Source organism: Vulpes lagopus, chromosome 10, assembly GCF_018345385.1.
Source record: "Vulpes lagopus strain Blue_001 chromosome 10, ASM1834538v1, whole genome shotgun sequence".
NCBI classification, from domain to species: domain Eukaryota; kingdom Metazoa; phylum Chordata; class Mammalia; order Carnivora; family Canidae; genus Vulpes; species Vulpes lagopus.
In genome coordinates this window covers 54,374,338-54,399,724 of record NC_054833.1, presented here as the reverse complement: position 1 = coordinate 54,399,724, position 25,387 = coordinate 54,374,338, and the positions used below count along the sequence as shown (strand labels likewise).

The following is a 25,387-nucleotide window of genomic DNA, read 5'->3' as shown; positions in this document are numbered from 1 at the left end:
TCCCTCCTTTCCCTCCATTTTTATCAAAGCTGTGGAAGACAATTCTAACACTGATAAAGACAGCTTTTACTTGGCTCACACCACATGGTTCAGGAAGTTCAATAAAGCCGACCCTTTTTCAATGTCAGGAATTAGAAAAATAAATCCATTTTGATTTAATGTCCCTGGTACCTTTGTTTACTTCACAGACAGGTAGTTACAGGGGGGTGATATCTCCAGAGTGACTTCTCTGATTCATTGCTAGCATCAGTCAAAGGCCTGCTGCAAGTTCTACCCAGATAGCAAATAGGCAAAGTTGCCAGCATTCATCTTGTGATGCTTCAGCTTATTCTAAACTATGTTCATGTCTTAATATACTATGAAGTTATTTCCCTCATTCTAAATCATCTTTGGAAGAGCAAAACTTGTATTTTCTTAGTTAGTAAACAAGGGCATGACAAAGAAACAGCGATGAATGACTAATTAAAAAATAAAAATTATTTCGACTTACGCTAATTCAGAACCAATTCAAACATTTTGATATTACACATACTAATTTCAATTAATTCTCAGCCTCTATAATGGTTATTTACCTATAAATCATTTTCAAATTAAAAAGTCAAGTGGTGGGATCCCTGGGTGGCGCAGCGGTTTGGCGCCTGCCTTTGGCCCGGGGCGCGATCCTGAAGGCTCGGGATCGAATCCCACGTCAGGCTCCCGGTGCATAGAGCCTGCTTCTCCCTCTGCCTGTGTCTCTGCCTCTCTCTCTCTCACTGTGTGCCTATCATAAATAAATAAAAAAAAAAATAAAATAAAAAAAAATAAATAAATAAAAATAAAAAGTCAAGTGGTTTAGATTTTAGAGCAAAGCAATGTCATGTAAGAAATCACAGAACTGGTATCAGAGCCTCTGAAATAGGTTAATAACTGTCTCAGAGCATCAAACTATATAGCATCTACAAAAATCACATATGTTAAATCCTGTCACTTGAAATCAATTTAATACCAATATATTTGCTCCACGCAATGTAGAAATATGGATTTTTTTAAAAGAGGAGGGCATGTGAATTTTGGCACATTAAAAAAAGGGCAACCCTTTGGGGAAGAATTTACTACTGGTAAGTAAAACTGTAGTTCACAACTATTAAGTTAGAATGTCCCGTCAATTATACCCATATGTTAATGACAACACTTATGCTGTGAAAACAGGCTTCCCCCTTGCTATAACGTGTTGGACTTTTTCTGTGACAAACACACTATGGTTTACAAAAGGCAAGTTCTTTTGGAATAAAGAAGCAGATCTCTTCTACACTGTTCATCTCTGTAAACGGCCTCTCAATGAATGCCCAATCTGGTAAAGGTTAAGGCTGATCATTTCTTAATTTAAAGAAGCCCAATGTCATGCTACAAACTTGAATAAAGATGCACTGTCCTTAAACTCAAAGGACTCTGCATTAAAGAAATGCTTTCAGTGAGGCTTCAATAGTCATATCATGACTATACAGTTTGTAGAAGATCCATGTAACTTTTTTACTTAATTATAGGCAAGTGTGCTATGTCATTAGTGTACTCAAGAGACAAAGTAATGCAACTTGAAACACTTTTTTTAAAAAAAAAAATTTAGGCAACTCTGAGATTGAAATTAATGGCAAAAAATAGGTTTTGGAGGTGCAGTTATGTACAGATTTTGATTATCCATGTTACTTTTTCCTCCACATTCCCTAAGAAACTGAATGTTGGATATATTCACCTGTTCTATAGACAAGTCCAAGCTTATCTATTACTTGTGAGTTTTAAAAAAGTAGGCCTTGTGTGCTGAAGCTCTGGCTCCAATATTTGGCAGTGCTCTTCTCCCTCTTCTCTCTTTCTTCTCCTCTAACCTGTATCGGCCTCTTGCTTCTCATTTACAAGTCTTTCTTAGACTGACCCTGAATCTCACTGTCACCAAATCTGCCTTCAAGTAAACAGTAGAAACGAGGCGCATAATTTAATTTTAAATATGTACTATTTCTATGTTATTAACACACATTCTTTACTTAGTGTGTTTGTGTTTTATTTTAGAGTCTTTAAAACTACGTGTTTGCATATTCACATTTAAGGGCCATCTTAGAATACTGCTCTTTGCTATCAAGAAAAATACCACTCTGATCAGTCTGGGAAATCAGAAGAATGGATAGTCCATAGCAATCCCTAACTGGTCTCTATTTTTGCACATCATTATAAAATTATCATACTGACAAGAGGAAATTTCTTCAGGGATCCTATAAAGTTCACTCTTTGTTGGACATCCAATGGACCTCCATCATCTGTAACTCTTCATTCACTGCTCCCTTTCTCATACAACTCATGATATAAACCATGAGTTTGTACTTTTTAAGTTCTAAAAGCTGAAAATGGCAGCTGAGATATGAAATTGGCTTCCTTTTGCGTGTGCAAGTCACATGCAGGTAGTTCAGCAGCAGGAGAATGATAAACAATTAAATTAGCACATTTATATAAGTACAGAGACAGTGTTGACTTGCCAGTGTTAAATGAAACAGTACAGATCCACCTTCAGGCCATTTTAAACAAGAGATTAAGAAGTGGAACTCGAGCCAACAAGGGGAAGAAATGTTCACTCTGTCAAAAATAAGAAGAACGTCACCTTGAATGTTCTTGCAAGGTTCTATCAGGAATCAGAGGCATTCATGCTTCATAAAGCTACGTTCCTCTTTGATGCTATATTTTAACTAAATACCTTCACATCTATGATGTCTGTGGGGCGGTTTCTGTAAACTTTGGAAATACACTAATGCTAGTTTTTAATATCTTCAATTTCATGAACATTAATTGAGCACCTACAATGTGTCAGAGGCTGTGCCAAGTGCCCGAGATACAGATGGATGATTCCTAACGCAGCAGCTCTCAACCCTGGCTGCCTCTCAGGATCGATCTCCATCTCCGATGAGCCATCAAATAACCTTGATAGCTCAGCTCCACCCTGAGAGGTTCTGAGTCAGTGGGAGTAGGTGTTTGGGAGTAAGTGTCTGCAGCTTTGTACAACTCCCCAGCTGACTGACTATTCAGCCAGAGTTGAGACCAGGCCCTTATGTCCTAGGACCTCACATGGCCTTAGAGGAAACGCCAAGACACAGCAAAAGTGCAGTAGGAGGATGTCCTAATGCTATGGCATCTCAAGTCCTCCAAACTTTGTCTGGGGTGGCAGGCTTCACAGGGAGAGGACACGGGACGAGAAAGGTTCCCCCAATGGAGTAAGGCAAACACACGTCAGAATTCCAAGTAGCCAGAGCTAGCTAACACTTCTTGAACAAGTACTAGGCCAGGCTCTCTTGATGGCACCACTACAATGATCAAAGGTAGGTATAGTCACACACACGTTGCCAGAGGAAACTGAGGCACAGTAACAGTGACTTGCTGAAAGATCACAAAACATGTACACGGCAGAGTTAGGATTTGAACCCAGACACTCTGCTTCCAACTCAACATATCTGGGGGAAAGAAAGTAATAGATTTAGGGGATTTTAAAATTTTACAATTCCAAAAACTAGATGCCAAGAACTGCCCCTCAAAACCTCTAGCAGTGAAGATACTTGAAGACAGAGTCAGATTTTATCATTTCTTTGTACAACTTAATTTTTTTACCATTTTTCTGGGGTTTTCAAAACACCGTGAATTTTTACTTTCCTTCAAGTTGACTAAGTAGAAATCCAAAGACAACACCACCACAGAAAAGCAATTTCTCCTCTGAGTTGAATGCAGCCTGTGGCCCTGGGAAGACTCTGTTTGAGAGTCCAGGGATCCGGCTACAGCACATCTCCACACCACCAGGGCACCAGGGACTCTCTTATCCACCCCTTGGCTGTATGTCTTAAGTACAGAAGACTTCAGACCTGAGCCATAAGCAGCCCAGGCAGGAGTTAACTCTTAGTCCTTCTAGCCCAAATGTCCTAATAGGTTGTGCTTACTGACACAAGTAGGACCTTCCTGAGCTTCACAGCTCTTCAAAGTGATATTATAAAATGTAGGCAACAAGCTATATTTTAACTAAATACCTTCACATCTATGATGCAAATGAACCTTACAAGACAATTAGAGAAAATTTTAACGGTAAACTTCAGCAAACAAAGCAAGCACAGGCTAGAAATTAGTTTTATTCATTAAAAGGTAATTATAAGAGATTTCTCTATTAATTTGAATTAAACATGCAAAGAAACGTCTCAGATTATATCGCTCAGATGTACGAATAAGACATTTGTTTTTTGCGACTTTCAGTATTGTTTTAACTCAAGATGTTTTCTCGTAAAAGGTCCTCTCTCCTCCCTTCAGTGTATTTTCCTGAAACCTCCAGTTGAATGTGCCTCACCCCCACCTCTCCAAATTATCCCAGGCCTTCTATGTTTCTTCTCAGGGACATGTACGTCCTATGAAGTATCTCGGACACCAAGCACATAGTAGACCCCCATAAAACCTTTCTAGTATAGACACTGACAGGTAGAGATGAAATCTTCTGAAGAGTTCTGACCACCACTTTACCAGGAGCCTCTTCTGCCAGCACTGAGTCCTGAGCTAAATCAACATTCACATCTACCAGAGAAGCACAGTGGGCCATGATATGGGCTCTGCCCCTGGAGGCAAGAGACCATGACTCTCATTTCCTCTCTACTGCCACTGGCCACACAGCTTGTACCAAGTTATTTGCTTCCCCTCACAGTGAGGCTAATAATACTTTACTTGCCAAGAAGCAAGAAGCTGGTCCAGATGATTTCACAAGGTTTCTTCTAGCTCCTAGCCATGACACATCTTTGGCTGAACAAAATCTTGCTTAGTCCTGTACAAACAACGCAGTCTGTGATAAGCACAGAACTTCATCTAAAGGTGCAGTGGGAGAGATATGTGGTAAGACTGGCAGTAAGCCTTTGATTTTAGCAAGCCAAATATATTGCATTTTTAGTCCTCACTGAGAATTAGTGGTCTTATCTGCTCACAAAGAACCTTCAAGGCTGTTTCTTACCTTTTGACTTCCTGTCATAGTAGGACCTGCCTCGATAATGGGGGGTGTCCAAATATAGATTCTCAAGATCTTCTTGCCATGATTCTGGATTGAAGTGCTTGAGCAGATCTTCCACGGTATCAAATTCAGCTACTGTTTTGTCCAGAGCATCCGCAGTGAGAGTGGGGTCCGTTACTGATGGAGAGTGATAGGATACCCCCTAAGAGTGACATACAGCTCAGTGTACTCAGAAAAAAAGTTTATTGCTATGAAATACAATAGTCATACATCTGTATGGAAGGAACATAAACAAGCTTCTGACTGTAAGACAATATATGCATAAATATCATGCTAGAGTCCTCTGCCATCATCCTGCCATATTCTTAAATGAGAACAATTAATTGGTAAATTATAGTCATTCTCATGTTTGCAAGTCAAAACCAGGCAGGTCATAAAATGTCTAGTTCATCTGAAATATAATCATTAAAGAAGATACTGACTAAATGGCAATATCAAAATCACATCATCCCATTTCTTGGTTCATGGTTCCAAATCATCCACAACCACATCAACAAGTAATGATTAGAATTTGAATTCTGAGCTGCTTTCATACAGTTTTTGCAGAATCCATCCCTTCCTCCCACGTTTAGCCTCCATCTCTCCTCACAGGTCATCTTACATTGCAGGTGTTGTATGAGCAGGCTTCGAACCTCCTCTGGAGAGGACTTGATCAAATTTGACAGTTTCACCAGCTTATTAACTGTCAACAAGGATAATTAGTCATGAAACTTGCTCCTTCACCCCAGACTAGAAGATGCCCATGGGAAACATATGTATGTATTTTTAAAGCACTGTTGCTTGCTAGCAATCCCAGCTGTCATGAAAATATTCTCAGAAATACTCTTTAAATGGGGAATGCAACATCATTGCAAATCTGGGAGGGATTAGTATATTGCCATGGACTAGGTCCCCACATAAGTTCCCAAGCACTTACTTCACCAACCCTTGGATAATCTAGAGGCAAATGAACCATGATTTAAACATCTCTGTAAAAATTCATGACCCATTAACAAGGAAATAGAAAGCACAGAGTCTCAAATGGTTTCAAAACGTCTTTCAAGAAGCCGCCAAACAAACAAGATCCCTCAAGAGCAAATACCTCCTACCAGGCAGGGAAAGTGGGAATTAACAGGCACTTGCATTCCTGAAACTAGAAATACTATGTGCCACAGGGTTTCAGACAGCAAGGCCCACAATTCATATTTTCACTTTCAGGTTTGATTTTCTTGTTTTAACCAATTAAGGTCCAAAGGTCTGTAAACAATAGGATGGATGCCCACCTGCTTTCAGAGGAACAGCGGTCCCTCTTCAGCAAAGCAAAGGGGTTTTGTAAAAGTATTAACCTACCCTGGTGTACCTTAAGAGCAGTTTTCAAATATACCTGGCAGGGGAAAGAGATGGGGAAATACGAGCTGGACCAGTGAAGACAGTAGGCCAGTTCTTTAATCCAGGGATGCAGTTGGGCACACACATGTGTGCATGTGTGCATGCACATATACTTGTGTGCATGTGTGGGTGCTTGTGTACATGCATGTGTGTGCTTGTGTGTATGCATGTGTGTGGCCGATATAAACTGAACCCTGACTGAAGCACATCATTTCTGTCTTTCACATCCCTCCTGGCATCACATGCTAGAGTTGGATATGATGATTCAGTATCAAAATTTCAAATTCCAATTCAACTTTGTATTATCTGGATAATCTAGTGTCTACGTGGCTCACCGTCACAGGTGATTGACAACTGTATCCCAATAATGTGGGTCTAAGATCCAGAAATTCAAAAAAAGCTGGCCCAAGTCAGGTGCATGGCATCTGTATAAAAGTTTTGAAATTAAAATGCTTCCCTGTGTTTGAAACAGAAGCGGGAACATCAATGAAGCCACTTTCAAGAAAGGAGAAGCCTCTCACAATGGCTCTGGGAACTCCTGGTGCAAAGTTTCCCCGGGGAGCTCCTAAGGGTCCCTAGAGCATAGTGTGTACCTGCACATCCCTCCAGGAGAAAGCTGTGGAGGGCTGTCCATCCCCAAGGGAGGGGGCTCTCCATCTTCTGACATGGGCCTGAAGGGCAAATCCAAACAACCCACAGGTAAAACGTGAAACTGTCCTTATGTGAGGGCAGGTGACAGAAACACCGGTGAGAGCTAAGAAAAGACTTAGAGATGACTAGATCACCTAATAAACCTGCTAGAAAATGTTTATTTCTGGAGTAATTATTTTAAAACTATTTTCGTGAGACAGAACAGCTGGGTGTACTTCTTCCATGGCACTGTAGATCTGACCGCACTCTGCTTTGGTTTCATATTTATAATCCATTCAAAAGCTAACTGAATGGCTTTAAAAATAACAATTTAAAAAATGCTCAGAAAATTAAAAGCCACACTCCACAAAAACAAAATATGGTTTATACAGTGTTAATGGTGGGCCCAAGGGTCCTTACTCCTATTCCAGAGGGCTTTTGAAAACCAAAATGCTGAAGAAAGAGATTGTTTTCCTGCTATTTCCAGAGAATGAAGCAGAACATGGCCTTGGAGCTCAAGTGTCCAGTGGAAGCGGACACAGTGCCGAGCGCCTGCAGTTGATCCAAATGGACGGGTCACTCCACCTCTTTATGAGGACCTGCATTGTCCTGAATTCGCTAAGGGTCCCTTAAGCTCATGCTTTGTGCTCCTGGGCCAGGGATGACTCGGCCATTCCGAGCTGTCACCTGTAAGATGCCTGAGAAGCCAGAGGATTTGACAGAACAGCAAGCTCAGGCCTGGGGCCAGAAGCTGCCCACCTCCCCTGATCGTTGGTCTCCGGTTGCTAACCGGGGCAAATCTCTGCCTGGTCTCCCAGAGCAAAGGGTTTGTCTTCCCGACAGTGACTGCCTGCACTTAGCCAGATTCAGAGTGTCATTCTGGGCTGTCAAAGCAAACAAAACGTTCTTAACATCACCATTAGAAACCTCACTGACCTCTTGATTAGGTCATGTTGCTCTAGTCCAGTGGCCACACCGGGGGAATTAAATAGCAAAATCCACAGCTAAGGAAACCTTGGTATCTGAAGGAGTTTCTTTTAAAAATCCTCTAGAGAACAAAGGATAGCATATCACTTGAAAAAAAAATCAAGTCTGATTCAGCGACATGGACTCACACCCATGGGCCAGCTTTCTCCATGCTCTTGACCTTCTAAACGAACACCTGCATTTATTATCTCACATTTTATTGCTACATACATGCTCCTCATAGGACTGGTAAAAACAAGGTCTGTTCTTTCTGAACAAGAGAAGCAGAACACTAAGAAGTGACTAAATTTGGAGGAAAAAAATGGGACCATGAACCATTTTGCAGTTTCAGGGTGAGTTATGTTTTATTTCTAAGTCAAATAGAACATATGTGTGGTTTGCACTTAAATTATCTTACTGTAAACACTGGGATTTTTCATGTCTGAAAAGATTCTTGAGAATGTAGAGGTTAACAGCCTCCTTTGGAATATTCAAAACACTGTTTCAAAGTTCCCCACTTGAGCGTGGGCCATGGACCAGTTTGATATGCTTGATATGTCTGGACAGTCGTCCAGTTGGAACATTCTACTTTGAAACCGATAAATACTGAAGTCATTGTCTACCCCACGTTCCTACAATGGGAACGTGGCATTTCCTGAGGACCTTTCTGAAGAGACAGGAAAGGACATGTGACCCAGCCTGCTCTCCCCATAAATGAAAAGCAAGGACACATCCTGATTACAACATGGCTTCTAGTGAAACCCTGGGTCCTTCATGCAGCTGAAGCCGTTCTGGGGTTGACCTTAGCTTCTTCATCAGCTTTTTTCATTGACAACAGAAAAACAAAGTACTTACTGAGATAGAGCTTGTGACTGACTCCCAGTTGGTCTCTGAGGCTGCTGCGGGTTGGAAATCTTCCTAGAAGGCAAGAAACATCCATGTGAGTCAAGCAAACCTCTGTTCAATTCATCACATGCACAGTTTCATTATCTTAACCATTAGAATCTTCTCCCAACTAAGTGACAACAGATATAAGGGCTACATTTTTGCTGGACAGGTCACCCTCTGTCTTAAGCTCTTCTCCACAAGAACCCTTCTCATCCAAGACACGGACATTTTTGGACAGAGGGATATATTCACATTTACTTAGGAGTACTGGTGAAAGGGAAAAAGTGTAGACAGGAGTTCAGATTTTAATTCGGCCATCTGCTGGCTGTGTGACCTCAAGCAATCTACCTCACCTTGGCAATCCTTCTCTTCCTGTCTGTAAAAGGCTGGTATGGGATCCTTAAATTAGAAGGGAGTTTAGAACTGAATGCACCAATTATGTAATTATAACTAGCACTTAATAAGGTGGCTAATAAAGAATAATAATAGCTCTTATCCATATTGATGTTTATTTGGTTTGAGGTAGGTTCTGCATCATGTTCTGTCCTGCCTACAGAGCTGGTCGGCAATATCAGTGATCTTTTCAAAGATAAATTAACAGACAAAGGGCTACTCCTGACTCTCTTGCGATGGCAGGAAGGATAGCGGGGGCAGGGGACCAGCGGTGGAATGACACAGTACCACTCACTCAGAGAAAGGAGCCAAAGGGCGGACCCAAGAAAGTCATCTCAGAGAAGACTTTGAAGGGTTTGTGACAGCCATGGATTTCAGAGAAAGAAACTTCTCTTAAAAGGCAAATGTGCCTCCAAATTGTATGTGACTTTCTGTCAATTACTCCAGCACCAGTAACTTTAAAAAATATAATGGGAAGAAAAGCTGATCTATCATTTATACATGTCACAGATGGTTCCTGACCCTGCTTAAATCAATCAACCTGGTTAATGTCTTCCAGCCAGACCAGGGAGTACGACGTTATTTTAAGATGATGCTGAGAAAAATTCAGATACTCAAATCTGGCAGCTTATTTACCCAAGTATACTTACTGAATGAAGCTAAGTATCAGGTCTAAATTTCATTAACATTTTGAGAAGGTGCTAGTGCATTTGTTAATTGTTCATGATGAGACTGATCTATATATAAATGTCTGTGTTAAAAAAATTTAGTTGTTTACCAAGAAAGAACTAAGTCAAATATGGGGTTCAAGGAATGAACATCTATCAAAAAACTGGCTAAGGCATCATTATTCTAGTCTCAATCTCAGGAAAGATAGAAAGAAACAGCAAATTGGTCTCTGCCCTCTGCGGGACAGGATCCACATAAAAAAGACAACAAATTCCCACAGCAAAAGGATGGGTGCTTGCAAGTGGAGGTTGGTATTGATATGAGTCTTCATAAAAAGGTGAGCAGGTGAAATTGGGCAAGACAGCCAATGGCTTCTTCATGTCGTGAAGGGACTATTGGTGAGAGGACACTTGCCAGGTAGGATTATAACATGTGCAATCCGCACATCATAGAATTTTTAATTTTCACTCATTTATTATTTGCTCCTCACCAACTGTGTGATTCATTCTAAACTGAGGGTAGAGTCATGAGGAACTGAGAAACTCTACCTTCCTTCAAGGAGTTCAAAATGTAAGCATTAATAAACAGGTCAATGGCTCAGGCAATAAACTCATGTGGGTGTTATAATACTAGTTTAATCAGGTCACTAAGGAAGGTAGTAGGAAATTTACCCAAGAGGAAGTTGGGTTAGAAAAATTTCACCCAAGAAGGTAACTCTTGACCTGAGTCTTGAAGACTCAGGTAAGTAGATGAGTAAGTAGATGGCTACTTGCAAGAAAGGTGGGGTGGAAGACTCGAAGAGAGACAGATGTCTAGACACACGTGGGAATGTATACAGGAAAATGTGTTATTGGGGAGAGTTAATGAGTTATGTTGGGTGTTGCATCTTTGAGGTGCCCATGCAATATCCAGCTAGCAGGGCCCAGGAGGCTGTTTGCTATATGAGAGTGGACCACATGAGAGAAACCCAAATGTGGGACACAGATCTGAGAATCCCCAGCACAATAATGGCTATGAAGTGAGTGTGGATTATGTTGACCATATGTGAAAATCAGAAGAGGGAAAATCTTAAAATCTTGGAGCTACAAAGAACTTAGTATTAACTAATGCAATCTCTTCACTTTAATTATTAAAAAACCAATTCTCAGAGATAAATGGTGTGCTCTTTATCACGTGGCCAACTTCATGCAAAGCAGGACCACAAGAGTGCATTTCTAAGTACACACTGTGTGGCGATCTTTCACATCATTGTAACAGCTTGGATGAAACAGTGTCCAAAGGGAAGTCCACAGAAAAGCAGAAAAGACCTAAAGCAGAGTATTGGTGGAAGGTTCTATGAGGATATCCTTTGAAATAGTCTTAGTTATTTAGATTGTACATCTATATTTCCTAAATTCTGTAACTAGATGCAGTGAAACGCCGGGACACCTGCACCCCGATGTTTATAGCAGCAATGTCCACAATAGCCAAACTATGGAAGGAGCCTCGGTGTCCATAGAAAGATGAATGGATAAAGAAGATGTGGTTTATGTATACAATGGAATATTACTCAGCCATTAGAAACGACAAATACCCACCATTTGCTTCAACGTGGATGGAACTGCAGGGTATTATGCTGAGTGAAGTAAGTCAGTCGGAGAAGGACAAACATCATATGGTCTCATTCATTTGGGGAATATAAAAAATTAGTGAAAGGGAATAAAGGGGAAAGGAGAGAAAATGAGTGAAAAGATCAGTGAGGGTGACAAAACATGAGAGACACCTAACTCTGGGAAATGAACAAGGGATAGTGGAAAGGGAAGTGGGGGGGTTGGGGTGACTGGGTGATGGGCACTGAGGGGGGCACTTGGCAGGATGAGCACTGGGTATTATGCTAAATGTCGGCAAATTGAACTCCAATAAAATTTTTCTTTTTAAAATGTCCTGGCACCTTGGAAAAAAATAAAATAAATAAATTCTATAACTTGATTTACTTCATTGCCTTGCATAGAAATATGGTAAAAATATTTTGTTAAGCATTTTAATATAAAGCACCTTCATGCACATGTGCCTAGATAAATGTTACACAAAAAATGTTAGCTTCTTCACTGTCAGAGCTATAGGATTCCACTTAAAAACTTTATAATAGACGCACATGACAGAAGATTTCATTAAGTTCCAGAAAAAATAAATTTATCTTCTCTTAGCAACATATTAGTCATTTAAAAGAAACCAACCTTCTTTTAGTTTATTTCAAAATTTGCTATTATTTATAAATGACACATTTAAAATGAACTTTTAAAAAGGGGGAAAATGCCCATTCTAAGAATAAAGTGCAGAACCTCTGAGTTTTCTTTTTTATTTTTTTTTTTGAACCTCTGAGTTTTAGATCCAAAAGAACAATCTTGGCATGGGAAGGAACGTGGCCATTTGCTTTCTAAATCTGTCCTTCACATGTGTTTCTCATCTCCTCCACTGCAGTCTCTCAAGCCCAAGATCCTGGCGGGCCTCCCAGTTGCTAGCTTTGAACCTGAGACTACTGTGTCTAGAGTCCACACCACATGGCAGCCGCAATGGTCTTTTCTTTCCTGGCTTTACAAAAAATAACTCACATACAACATTGTGTAAATTTAAGGGGTACAACATGATAATCAGAGGCGTGTCTATGTTGCTAAGTGGTTACTACAATAAGGTTAGTTAATGAATCAATCCCCTCACATAATTACAGTCGTGTGTGTGTGTGTGTGTGTGTGTGTGTGGTGAGAATATCTAAGAGCTATTCTTTCTTAACAACTTTCAAGTGTATAATACAACACTTAATTATAGTCATGGTGTTGTGCATTAGATCCCCAGAACTTACTGATCTTATTACTCTAAGTCTGTACTCTTCAATCAACAATTCCCCATTTTTGTACTTTCTTGCCCCTGGCAACGATCATACTCTATGTTTCTGTGAGTTTGGCTTTTTTTTCCTTCTTTTTTAGAGTAGGCATATAGGTGAGATGATACAATATTTGTTTTTTTCCTATCTGACTTATTTTACTTAGTATAATGTCTAATTTCCTCAAGGTCCATCCATGTTGTCACAAATGCAGGATTTCCTTCTTCCTCAGGCTGAATATCCATCTCTCACATTTTTTTTATTCATTCATTCATCTGTCAGTGGGAACTTAGGGTGCTTCCATGTCTTGGTTGCTGTGAGTGATGCTGCAGTGAACATGGGGCGCACATGTCTCCTCACCACAGTGATCTGCAGTGACCTGTCTTCTTTCAGTTACATAACCAGAAGTGAGATTGCTGGGTTGTATGCTAGTTTTTTAAATTCCTTTTTTTTAAAAAAGATTTTATTTATTCATGCAAGACACAGAGAGAGAGAGAGAGAGAGAGAGAGAGAGAGGCAGAGACCCAGGCAGAGGGAGAAGCAGGCTCCATGCAGGGAGCCCGACATGGGACTCGATCCTGGGTCTCCCAGATCACACCCTGGGCTGCAGGCAGTGCTAAACCACTGCACCACCGGGGCTGCCCTAAATTTCTTGAGTAACCTCCATGCTGTCTGCTACAGCGGCTGTACTCATGTGCATTCCCACGAACAGTGCATTAATGATCCCTCTTCTCCACTCCCTTGCCACCACTTGTTATCTCTTATCTTTTTGATACTAGTCATTATAGTAGGTGTAAGGTGATATTCACTGTGCTTGTGATGTGTTTCCCTGCTGACTAGACAGACATGTGGAGCACTTATATGTCTTCTTTGGCAAAATATCTATTCAGATCCTCTGCCCATTTTTAATTCAGATTATTTGGTGTTTTGTTTTGTTTTGCTATTGAGTTGTATGACTTTTTTAATATATTTTGGGTGTTGATCTGTTTTCAGGTACGTGGTTTGCTAATATTTCCTCCCATTCCATAGGCTGCCTTTTCATTCTGCTGTTCTGTTCTGTAGAAGCTTTTATACTTTGATGTAGTCCCTCTGTCTTTGCTTTTGATGTCATATCCAAACAAATCACTGCTGAAACCAAGGTCCAGGAGCTTTCCCCCAAGTCTTCTTGTAAGTCTTTTACAGTTTTAGGTCTTATATTTAAGTCAACTCCATATCAGGTTAGTGTTTGTGAGTGGTGTCAAGATACGGCTCCAATTTCATTTTTTTATATTTGAAATCTAGTTTTCCCAACACCATTTATTAAACAGACTATCTTTCCCCATGAAGTATTATTGGCTTTCTTGTCAAAAATTAGTTAACTGTATATGCACGAGTTTATGTCTCAGCTACTTTATTCTTTAAAAAAAAAAAGATTTTAGTCATTCGTTTGACAGAGAAAGAGAGAGAGAGAGAGAGAGAGAGAGAGAGAGAGAGAGCACAAGCAGGGGGAGGGGCAGAGGAAGAAGGGGAAGCAGACCCCTCCCCCCATGAGGAGGGAGCCTGATGCAGGGCTGGATCCCAGGACCCTGAGATCCTGACCTGAGCTGAAGGCAGACACTCACCCACAAAAACACCCAGGCGCCCCTTGGCTACTTTATTTTATTGGTAGCTTTTTAAAGTGTAAATCAATCACTTCTGTCCTCTGCTTAAATCCACCCAAGAGCTTTTCACTGTATGTAGGATCTGTTCTTACGTGTTCTGACCCCTGCTTCTTTCCTCCTCAGCATCTTTCTCTGATTTGATGTTTTACCTTTCTCACAAACTGCACTCCCACTACACTGGCTGTTCTCACAGTCTTTCAAATAACACTCCAAGCATCTCCCCTCCCGCCTAAGCCTGTGGCTGTACCCTATGCCCGCAATACACTGTCTCCAAGTCTTCCAGTGACAGGCTCCTCATTATTTAGTTCTATGCTCAAACATCACATCAGTAGACAACCGCTCCTTGAACATGTTATTTAAAATACTCCCACTCTTGGTCACTCTACCTACTTAATTTCCTTAATTTTCTTTAAAGCATTTATATTGATCTGAAATAGTTTTACCTTTGTTTTATTGTTTATGATCTCTTTCCCCAAGGAGAATGCATGCTCTGGAATGGCAAGGAGTTTGCTTAATTCTTTCCTGTTCTATCCCGAATTCTTAACTGAGTTTTGGGTACATCCTCCAATTTCACCGGTTCCTAGGGCACATTCAGCAATAATGTTCATCCACTTCCCTCCATGGTGGCAAAGCATGGTTTAGAGCCAGAGCCTGTTCTGATCAGTCGGTCCTGAACATGTCACAATGTTAGCTACATATTTTTAGAATCATCCTGGGTAGACAGCTTGCTTTTTCAAGCTCCAGGCTAATGAAAGACAGACTCCTCTAGTGTGGGTCCTCTTAGCAGAGTAGTGCCCTTAGCATTAATTTAATGCTAAAATGGAACCAACAGTGAAGAATCATTTAAAATGTATTGAAACAGTTTAGCTTATGGAAACACTTTTCTGTCTGTGTTCCGGTAAACTCTAATATATGCTTTAGAAGCCATGTCCCATTCTTCCAAGGATAGAGAACCACCTGTGAGCTCCTAGAAGGAGGTACCAATCAGCACTCCATTTCCTCATCTTCTTTGTCTACGCTGCGGCCTGCTTCATCCTAAAAGAACGAAGCTGCTCCTTTGGCTACTTCGTTCCCTCAGTCCTGGCGGGATGGCTGGTTGGTGCTCGGGGTAACTCACTAAGATCATATCTAGGGATCCAAGCCATCCTCCAGAGAGGAGCAAGCCATGGTGCCCAGAGCCAGAGGGCTGCCCAGCATCTCCCAGCTCATTATGTCTGCAGTCAGGACTACAGTGTAAGGAGCTATTGTTCTCTCTCAGTCACACAGTTTCCAACTCATGAAATCATGGCACACATCATCCTCTAATTACGGGCATCATCGTTGGCACTGCCTTAATCTAATAAGAATTCATTTACATCATTAAAAATAATTTATTCTCAGTTTATGTCCCCATGTTATAATACTTCAAAATAATATTTTGGCAGTGAAATGCATTATTTGGCATTTTGAAATGAAACTCAGTCCCTTACATTCTTTTTGGGGCAATTTTGAAAACACAGATGTGATTCTGAGATCTGTACTTTTTAAATAGCTCAGTTCTGGAAGGTTGATTTGTGGGAGAGAAGAGATACTAGGAAGTTGAGGTAGTATGGAAATATACATCTTAGAGCACACGAAAACATACACAGATATTTGTGTAATTGAAGTGTGGCAGAAAAATTCCCTAAGCAGACACGCTAAAGTCAGGAAGCATAAAAATCGATATGCCTCACACATACTAAGTATTGCAGAAATAAAAAAAAAAAGCAAAATTAAAAGGATAAATATAAAGGATATAAAGGTACAAATATAATTATAATTAACAGTTAACATCCTTAAAGTAAAACAAACTTTTATACATGAAAAGGTTATAAGAGTATGTTTCATATCACATAATTCTGCTAGAAAAATGTACAGATATATTCACAACAATATTGACATTGTTGGTACTGAATGTTCCTTTGTCTATATATTATATGTCCTAAATTTTTTATAATACATGCCAAGTTTTAATAAGAAATTGATAAATTTCTAAAACAATAGAAAAGAAAAATGGACTGGAGTGTGCATAAGCACTTTCTCCTAAAGCCTTATGTTATATTATCAGGTTGAAGAGTGTCACCCGTGTATTCCCTGGTGGAAACTAAAAGCGTTTTTTTGGAAAAATAATTCTTACCAATTACTAGAGAGAATTGTTCAAAGATGGGACAATAAAGAATTGTTCCAGATCATCACATTTGGCTCGACCTAAAACATGGCGAATGCAACGCAAATGTTTGCCGTCTTACAAACAGCCATGAGAGCACATGGTTAGCAATCAGCTCAGGGTCAGAAGGCATTTGTGTGCCTGTGTGTGAGGACGGTGGACTCCCAGGCTAAAGCGAATCCAGCCAGGGATACAATAATGCTATAGGTAATGAGTATTCTCAATAATAATCTTCACTATTAAAGACAGATATGATTGGGGGTTTCATTTGCAGACAGGATATGGCCAGATAACCCTTCCTTGCCATCAGTCACCTGCGGCCATTCCAGAGGGAGGTCGTATATTACATGCTAACAAGTGAAATAATCCACTCATCCCTCTTCCCAGGCAAGCACCAGTCACTAAATGCCTGCAGTTGGATGTCCAACTGAATCCCTGTCTGAAACCTTGATGGTCCTAAACCTAAAGAGCTCAGAACAACTGTCTTTTGAGTCTTTGGTGGCGACTGTTGCCAGGCCGATATTCCAAACATTTAGGGTGATTACTTAAAACACCTGTTCCTGGATCCCACAGAGGATGGCTGTTCATTGTTACCCGGGGTGGTCATGCAGGGTGTGCGCAGATGAGCCATAAGCTGTTCACTGCTCAGAGGGATGGATTCTTCCATCTCTTCCAACAAAAATACGCACTTACTTAGAGATTTTAAAAATCTTTCAGCCAAAACAGTGTTTAACTTACCAAGGATGACTTATTTGGGGAAAGTTTTGAAGAACATTTGTCAGAGTATTTTCCTTAATTTTGAAAATGGTTCCTCTGTTTGATGTTTTATATTCATTCCTCGGAGGCAGATAATAAATTCATAAAGTACTCTCCTAATTCCATCTGTGCTTCTCGATTAAGTTAGTGCTTAGAGTTGTTTCGTTTTGAAATGTGAAAGAAACAGAGGGATTTGTCTGGATTCATAAAACAACAACAAATAAATGCACTATCAATATTTATCCCTTAAGTGAATCTTCATTTGTTCATGACACTCCATTCATGACCCACTGGGGAAAATTCAAGTAATGTTAGATGTGGAGGCCTGTACCCTGAGATCACTCTACAGGGGAGCTCCTTTAGAGCAAAGGGTCCTTTAGAACAAAATCCTTTAGAACAAAGACTTCAGACACTTTAGTGCATGACCTTCTGGCATGTACTCCAATCCATGTACATGCAAATAATGACACAACGATGACTTAACATCTATGGGACTAGAACAAACCAAAAATTGAAAACCCTTAGATTCTATCACACTCTGTGATCCAACCAAACCTTTACAAATATATTTCATTACATGCTCATCATCAAATCACTTCTTTTACAAGTAATATGGGAAAGACCATGGCAGGAGGCCAACTTTTATCGGCAACAACATTTAGTACAAGGATATCAAGAGTTCAAGAATCAATAATTAACAAGAATCAGAGAGCATCCTTCAAAGTTACAGACTTTGTGAAATTAAAAACATATATTCCCAGAGTGCTAAGAAGCCCTGGATGTGAGTCATCTACTACTGGAAATAAAATTTTAATAAAATAAATATATCTCTAATAGTAAATATCCCCCACAGATAAGATCTACTTACAGATTTCTACTGGTTTAAGAATTAGTCTCACAGCTTTTTAAACCATTGTTGACAATGAAGTACAGTGTTTTAATTTAAATCTAGATTCATCAGTGAATCACCTGTGAAATCTTGATAGTAAGGTCAAAATGTTTTTTAAAAGCTCATTTTCCCTCTTATGTTGTAAGATAAGAAACTTTTTATACTTATTAACTGCTGATTTCTTTAGCCCAAACTTAGTCTGGGAAGTTGATAGCAGATAAGCAATGATTAGAGCATACACTGGTCTACAGGGTAAAGGAAGACAGTTCCTTTGGCAGACAGAGAAGAGGTCCTCGACTCCAAGAGGGCATCAGGAGGCCCCGTACAGAGCTAGAGAGGGTTAAGGTGTGTTTGCAGACAGAGAGGGTGAGTCTAGTTAGACAGAAAAAGGATGGACAACCTGCCATTATTGTGTGTGTCCTACAGCCTGCAGAAAACACAATGATGCTGGAGAGGAGAGAAGGCTGCCCAGGAAGGCTGACTGAATTAACTCTGTGTTGGCTCAACAAGGACATCTTAGCACCGGGCTGCACAGAAAATCACAAATTGCAAAATACAAGTCTGCTAGTAGCTTTCACTGTGCCTAATAGAGACCCATAAATTAACATTTCATTTTAATCTAGAAAGATACTGCCAGCAGTCTTTCTTCATTGTGTTGCTGGAAACCTAGGTGCCAATTTAAATTTTGTTAGGAACTCTTATAAACACAACAAAGTTGTTCAGTATTAAGAAAACTCTATGCTTAATTATTGTGTAGAAACAGCTGCCTTTCATGGAGCACAGAGGACATTCCAGGCACTACATGAAACCCTTCATATAATGGGATAATGGTACATTATCCCATTCATCATTTCTGCAGCTTCGAGAATACCTGAGGAATTTGCCCCTGGAAGTGAGCTCTACAGAAACTGAACTTGAGGCTAACTCTCCAAGCTCTTTCCTCTTTGCTCGAAGGCTCATCCTTTCATTTATGAAGAGTCCTTTTATAGGACAAACAAACCTGTGACTTGTGCTTAGTATAGGTTTTCAGACATTCCTTAAATGCATCTCAAAGAACATTTGGTTCTGTTCACCAGTAGCCTGGATATTATTAAAGATGGTACTTTTGATATTGCTAATCAAATCTTAAAGATATTTGCACTCCCCGGCCAAAATGCATGGCTGAGGAGATGATTTTGCTACCTTAGAAAAATTACAAGGGTGAAATGGAAAGGACAGGTGCTGACCTGAATTATTCACATTTTCATTTCCATGCACTTAGCATACTTCTCGGTACATAATGAGCACTCTTTGCTTTCTGTTTAGTTTCTATTGCTGAGGGAGGAAACACTGTCTCACACTCAAAATTCAACAAACCATTTCATTTTGATTGGATGACTGTGCTGAAATTCACACTCCTAAGAACTGCTGAGCTTCTTTGTATTTGGATGGTGTTATATACATGGATTACTTCCATCCTGGCCAAAAGCTAGTTATATTTATTAAAACAAATATTAGAACACATGAGAATTATATACACCATGAAGATAAAGGCCATGTCACCAAAATCCCATAGCTAAAATCATTTCCTTTATTAACTCAAATTATTCCACTGCTAATTAAAACTTCTAAAACCTAACTTTAAGGAGAAAATACCATTTGAAGTCAAACCGACAAAGCCATAGTCGGTACAAGTTGTCAGACTGCCAGGGAGAAGTGCTCATGAAACATTACTCAGCAAGTGATAGGTTTATAAAATAAAGAGGAACATCTTAGGGAAGAACTAGGGAGAAGTCAGTTGCAAAGCATTCAGAAAACTTCATTCTTTTAAAACATATGACTATTGCCTAGGGAGGCGGCTTTGTGTTTTGGAGACACACTTTCCCCGTATACCATCAACCTTAGCCCTACACTGGACCAGGACAAGCTCAGCAGAGCCGCTGCCCATCCTAACTATCTGTTGGCACTACGAGGTCCCCGGAATGTAAAATATTTAATAGCCAAGTTAATATTGTACAACTATGGAAATGAACTAACTGTTAATTCAAAGCACCATCTTTTTCTTGGCCTCACTGTAAAGGGATTTCCGGGCACAATTATGTGGTTAAACCGGCAAGTTGGTGAATGTAAAGTCTGAAACAAAAGCATACCCACAGCCCTGCAAATCACTCTTGACAAAGGTGAGATTAGCACATTCTTGACCTTGCAGTAGTTCTTTCCACTCAACTAGCAACTAATCAAAGTGGCTTGCAGGTTTCAGATCCCCAAAGCAGGCCTGCTGTCTAGGTCCATTAGCTGAGTGTGCTAGAACCAAATCCCATGTCTACAGGGCGTGCAATTCATTCTGATAAGGGCTGGTCAAACTTCGCTCAAAGAGAAACTCAATCCGATGGCCTGGCCCTGGGGTTAAAGCCAGGGAGAGAGGCCTCCAGGGAACAGATGCTCTGCTCTGCCTACTGAAGCTTATCATTACTCTGCAGTAAACAGCCCACAGTCTTCTTGTGGTTGGGAAAATCACTTCTCAACAGGGCAAATGGTGTTTAAATGAGAGATCCTGCAATCTGAGTCCTGGTAGTATGTTTACGGGCTTTCACAATTCCTTTGTACTTTTGGTTATCATCAGTTCACAGCAGCATTTTTTACTTTTGCCTGCGATTACATTACCAGTATTCATCAGTGGTTTTAGTGAGTGAAAACATTAGGCTTTGCACAGCAAAGTTTTAATCCTAGATTGGCTCTCTTTTGCTTCTTGCTGTACTTTTTTTTTTTTTTTTTTTTTGCATTATCACATGCTGTGTACTTAGAGAATGCACATTCACTGCTGTATTCATCTAAGCCAAATATAATTATAAAGGTTATTTTTACTGCCAAAAAATTAAAAGAACAATGCATTCCAAAGTCAAAGGGAAAATACCCTAGGGGTTGGGTAAACTATTGCTCCTGCTCTACTGTACTGGGAAAAGTCAGAGGTAACTGAATTGCTACTCAGGCCCAAAGACTGGCTGAGGTATTCCCTGCATGTGTTTAGCACACCTAATATGTCACACCTTATACACATTTCCTTAATTCTCAGCAGTACAGTTTGGAGATGGACGAATGCTTACAAATCACTAAGTTCAAAGTTCTCTTCACTAAGATTTTTGAATGACCACAATGGGTAACTCAGTGTGCTAAACCCTGGGTAATGCAGAGATATGAAAGATGTCCCAATGCCCTAGAGGAACCTCGTCCAGATTAATCCTAACTCCCCAATCTCGCCATTCCCTTTCCTGTCAGCAATTTATATTAACCTTATTTACTTTTTCTTAGTGGCTTACCATGATGGGAAGTTGTCTAGTTTATTTCTGCCCAATATGATAGCCCTGTTAATGTGCATTGAATAAGCACTAGTTAAATGAAAGCTCAAATAGCTACTGGATCATGTGAGGAGCAAGGGGCATGCTTCACAATGAAGCCCTAGTGCACTGGCTGATACATGTGGTTAAGGGTGAATAAGCATCTGTGGAATAAATAAATGAATAAATACAAGACCTGTAGAAATAAATGCTCTATTAGGGCCATAAGCAAAGTCCTGTAGGTATACAGAGGAAGGGATGATTTAAGTCCATCTGGAGGACTGGAGAAAGTCTTAGAAGAAGTGGCTTTGGAGTTGAACCTAAATGATAATCAGGGCTTTGCTGGTCAGAGGAGCAGACAGGGAGAGGAGAGCATGTACAAAGGCAGAGCGTGGCATGATCTTGAACCTATTATGAGGATGTGCCCAAAGCACCAGGCAGAAAATGAGGCTGAAAAGGAAGGAGCAGGACAGATCAGACGGTCTTGGATGCCACACTGAGCACTTTTTTTTTTTTTTTGGTGCTGCATTTAATCCTTCATTCGCCAGGCATTTAAAAACCTCCTTTATTTCTATTTCTCTATTTTCTGATTACATGGTTCAAAGTGCTGGAGATACAGAAAAGAACATCCAGGCCACCACTCTCAGGGAGATTTCATTCTGACCACCCTTTGTCTACCTACAAGGACACCAAAGTCCCAAAATGTCAAGCATCAGCATCACTGGCACATCTGCTGCCTGGAGCCTGGGTCTCTGGATATCATGGACTGTATTTGCGCTAACCCTTAGGAGGCTGGTTTTTAATCCAGCCACCTCTCTCTTGCCCCCCGCTCACATGCCTTCCTTTCTGTGTGTATGAAAACAAGAAAAAAGATCATTCTGTGATCTTAAGCAACGTAATGGAGTTCCTAGAAAACATATAGTAAACAATGAACAGATCACTATTCTGAGAGATGAGAGCAGTTGAAAAAATGGGGACCAAAAAATTCAGTGCTGTTCGTTTGGAAAACCTTTCTGGAATGTCCATAGTCTTCTAAGGCAACCTCAGAATTAAGAGTCCCTCCTTATTTTGATAATCAAGTCTCTAAAATGATAATAACATTCTCAAATATAATTTAGTTCTATCTCATTTCTCAGCAGGTTACAAAATTATCTTCTTCTTCAAAGAAAAGTTAGAATGTTTGCCTGATGAGAAGACTCAACAGATGAGAATCCTGTAGGTACTTTATGATGACCCCTGGGGTTGGTCTGCAGGGGCTGATTTGGTGGGATTACTAAAAGCTATCTCTCCACCTAGCAGGGATCTTGAAAATTCGAGGATACACGTGGCCCACAATGCTTCTCATCAGAGGATCTCTAAGAACAAACAAAATAAAAGCAGACCAGTGCCTTTTAATGAAGAGCAGGGTATTGTGAGACTCCTTTGCTATTCACCTTGTCGAATAAGCAGCATTTTTTGGCTGGTAGAAGAGATTTAACAATCAGTGTGCTAAAGTATTTTTAAAATGTGGCTTTGTAGGCAGAACACTTGGAATTGAATTCCACATGGAACATTGGCTGTGTGACCTTGGGCAAGGTAAATTCTCTATGTTTGAGAGTCCTGGTTTGTAAAATGGGGAAAAAAAAATACTTCTTTATCCCCACAGGGGTAGTTGAGGATTAAATTAAATAACTCATGTGAAACTAACTGGCCCATTCTTTCCAAAACTAGTATGGTCTTTCCAATATGTTATCTTTCTATTGAAAAGATGGCTACATTAATTGAACACTTCTGCAAAGGTGGGAACCACCTGTTACAAGTTCCAGAGTCAGGCTGTCTAGATTCAGGCCCCACCCCACTGAGCAAACTGGAGTTCTGGCACCAAGTACTTAGCTTCTCTGTGCCTCAATATTCTTCTCTGGACACGGAGGCAGCAATACTTCCCACCTCAAGGGGATGTTTTGGATATTTACTAGATACTTAGATGGAAAGCTATTAGGGAAGTGATGGATGCATAGAAAGGCTTAGACTTCACATGTGCACATTTTTTCCTTAGAAAAAAAATGCTGATTGGTCCATCCAGCCCATGATGGCCTGGCCTTTCTTCACCTAAGATGAGCACTGGGATTTTGAAAATTTCAGGAAGCTTTAATATTCCTCATCTCATTTTAATCTCTGTCCACCACCACGTGAACCTGGTATGGGCACAGATACATTGCATAATGTAATAGTTTGCATCTTCTCAGAGGGGAGAGTTTCTGACTGGTCCTTTCTGCATCCATCAGGCAAAGGGATGTATCATCTTGGACCTTTTCCTTGGGGGTGGCATGTACTCCTTCACCTTTAACTATCTCCAATACACTCCCTACAAAAGGAGTTCTACCCCGCCCTCCAGGGAGTTACTGAGCACTTCCTCCTTTGTAGACACAGTTCTAGGCATTGGAAAAACAGAGTCAACAATCGAAACATGGTCAGTTGGGTCAGGTGAGAACCAAATGACACACAAACAGATGTATATCAAAGTATTTTGCCTGCTAGAAATCATTACACATATTCAAAGGACTGGTATTCCTGCATTCTTCACATTAGCAAACAAAACATTTGAAAAGGGCAAGAACTTACTTTAAATCAGTTGAAGGGGGGGAGTGGGGCAAGACGGCGGAAAAGAAGGGTCCCCAAGTCACCTGTCCACACCAAATTACCTAGATAACCTTCAAATCATCCTGAAAAACTATGAATTCGGCCTGAGATTTAAAGAGAGACCAGCTGGAACGCTACAGTGAGAAGAGTTCGCGCTTCTATCAAGGTAGGAAGACGGGGAAAAAGAAATAAAGAAACAAAAGGCCTCCAAGGGGTAGGGGCCCCGCGAGGAGCCGGGCTGAGGCCGGGGCGAGTGTCCCCAGGACAGGAGAGCCCCGTCCCGGAGGAGCAGGAGCTGCACCAACCTTCCCCGCGGAAAGGCCTCCCGGGGAATTGGAGCAGGATCCCCAGAAAGGCGGGGATGCCCTCGGGCTCCCTGGGACAGTAACAGGCACCTGTGCCCCGGGGAGATGCGCCGAGCTCCCTAAGGGCTGCAGCGCTCGGCGGGACCCGGAGCAGCTCGGAGGGGCTCGGGCTGCGGCTCCGCGGAGGGGGCTGCACCGCCGGGAGCGCGAATCCAACAGCGCAGGCCCCGGAGCACAGGGCGCCGGGACACAGCCCAGGATCCGGCCTCCCCCCGGGACAGGCAGAGGCCGGGAGGGCCCAGGACAGCGAGGACGCTCCTGCCCCGAGCTGAGCAGATCAGCGGCCCCGCCCGGGAGCCTCCAGGCCCTGCAGACAGAGAGCCCCGGAGTTACTGCGGGAGCTGACTCCAGGGTCCCAGAGCTGCCCCCGCCACTGCGGTTGTTCCTTCCGGGGCCTCACGGGGTGAACACCCCCCACTGAGCCCTGCACCAGGCAGGGGGCAGGGCAGCTCCCCCAAGTGCTAACACCTGAGAATCAGCACAGCAGGCCCCTCCCCCAGAAGACCAGCTAGAAGGACAAGTTCCAGGGGAAGTCAAGGGACTTACAGTGTACAGAATCAGAGGATACCCCCCCCCCCCGTGTTTTTTGTTTTGTTTTGTTTTGCTTTTTGATTTGTTTGCTTCCCCCAACCCTTTTTTCCCTTTCTTTCTTTTTCTTTCTCTTTTTTCTTTTTCTTCCTTTTTTCTTTTTCTATTTTCTTTCCTTCTTTCTCTCCTCTCTTTTTCTCCTTTTCCCAACACAACTTGTTTTTGCTGTCTATTTGCTGTCTACAAGAGACTCATCTATTTGCTGTCTAC

General features: G+C 41.1%; 1 protein-coding gene across 3 annotated transcripts in view; it reads right to left on the bottom strand.

Moving 5' to 3' along the window:
* Positions 1 to 25,387, bottom strand: part of PDGFD (platelet derived growth factor D) — a 224,167-nt gene that overhangs the window by 20,510 nt on the left and 178,270 nt on the right. For all 3 annotated transcript variants that reach the window (XM_041770305.1, XM_041770304.1, XM_041770306.1), the window contains exons 4-5: positions 8,867 to 8,929; positions 4,991 to 5,189 (exon numbers count right to left, since the gene is read on the bottom strand). In XM_041770305.1, coding sequence (XP_041626239.1) covers positions 4,991 to 5,189; positions 8,867 to 8,929 — 262 coding nt within the window. The remainder of the gene's footprint in view (positions 1 to 4,990; positions 5,190 to 8,866; positions 8,930 to 25,387) is intronic.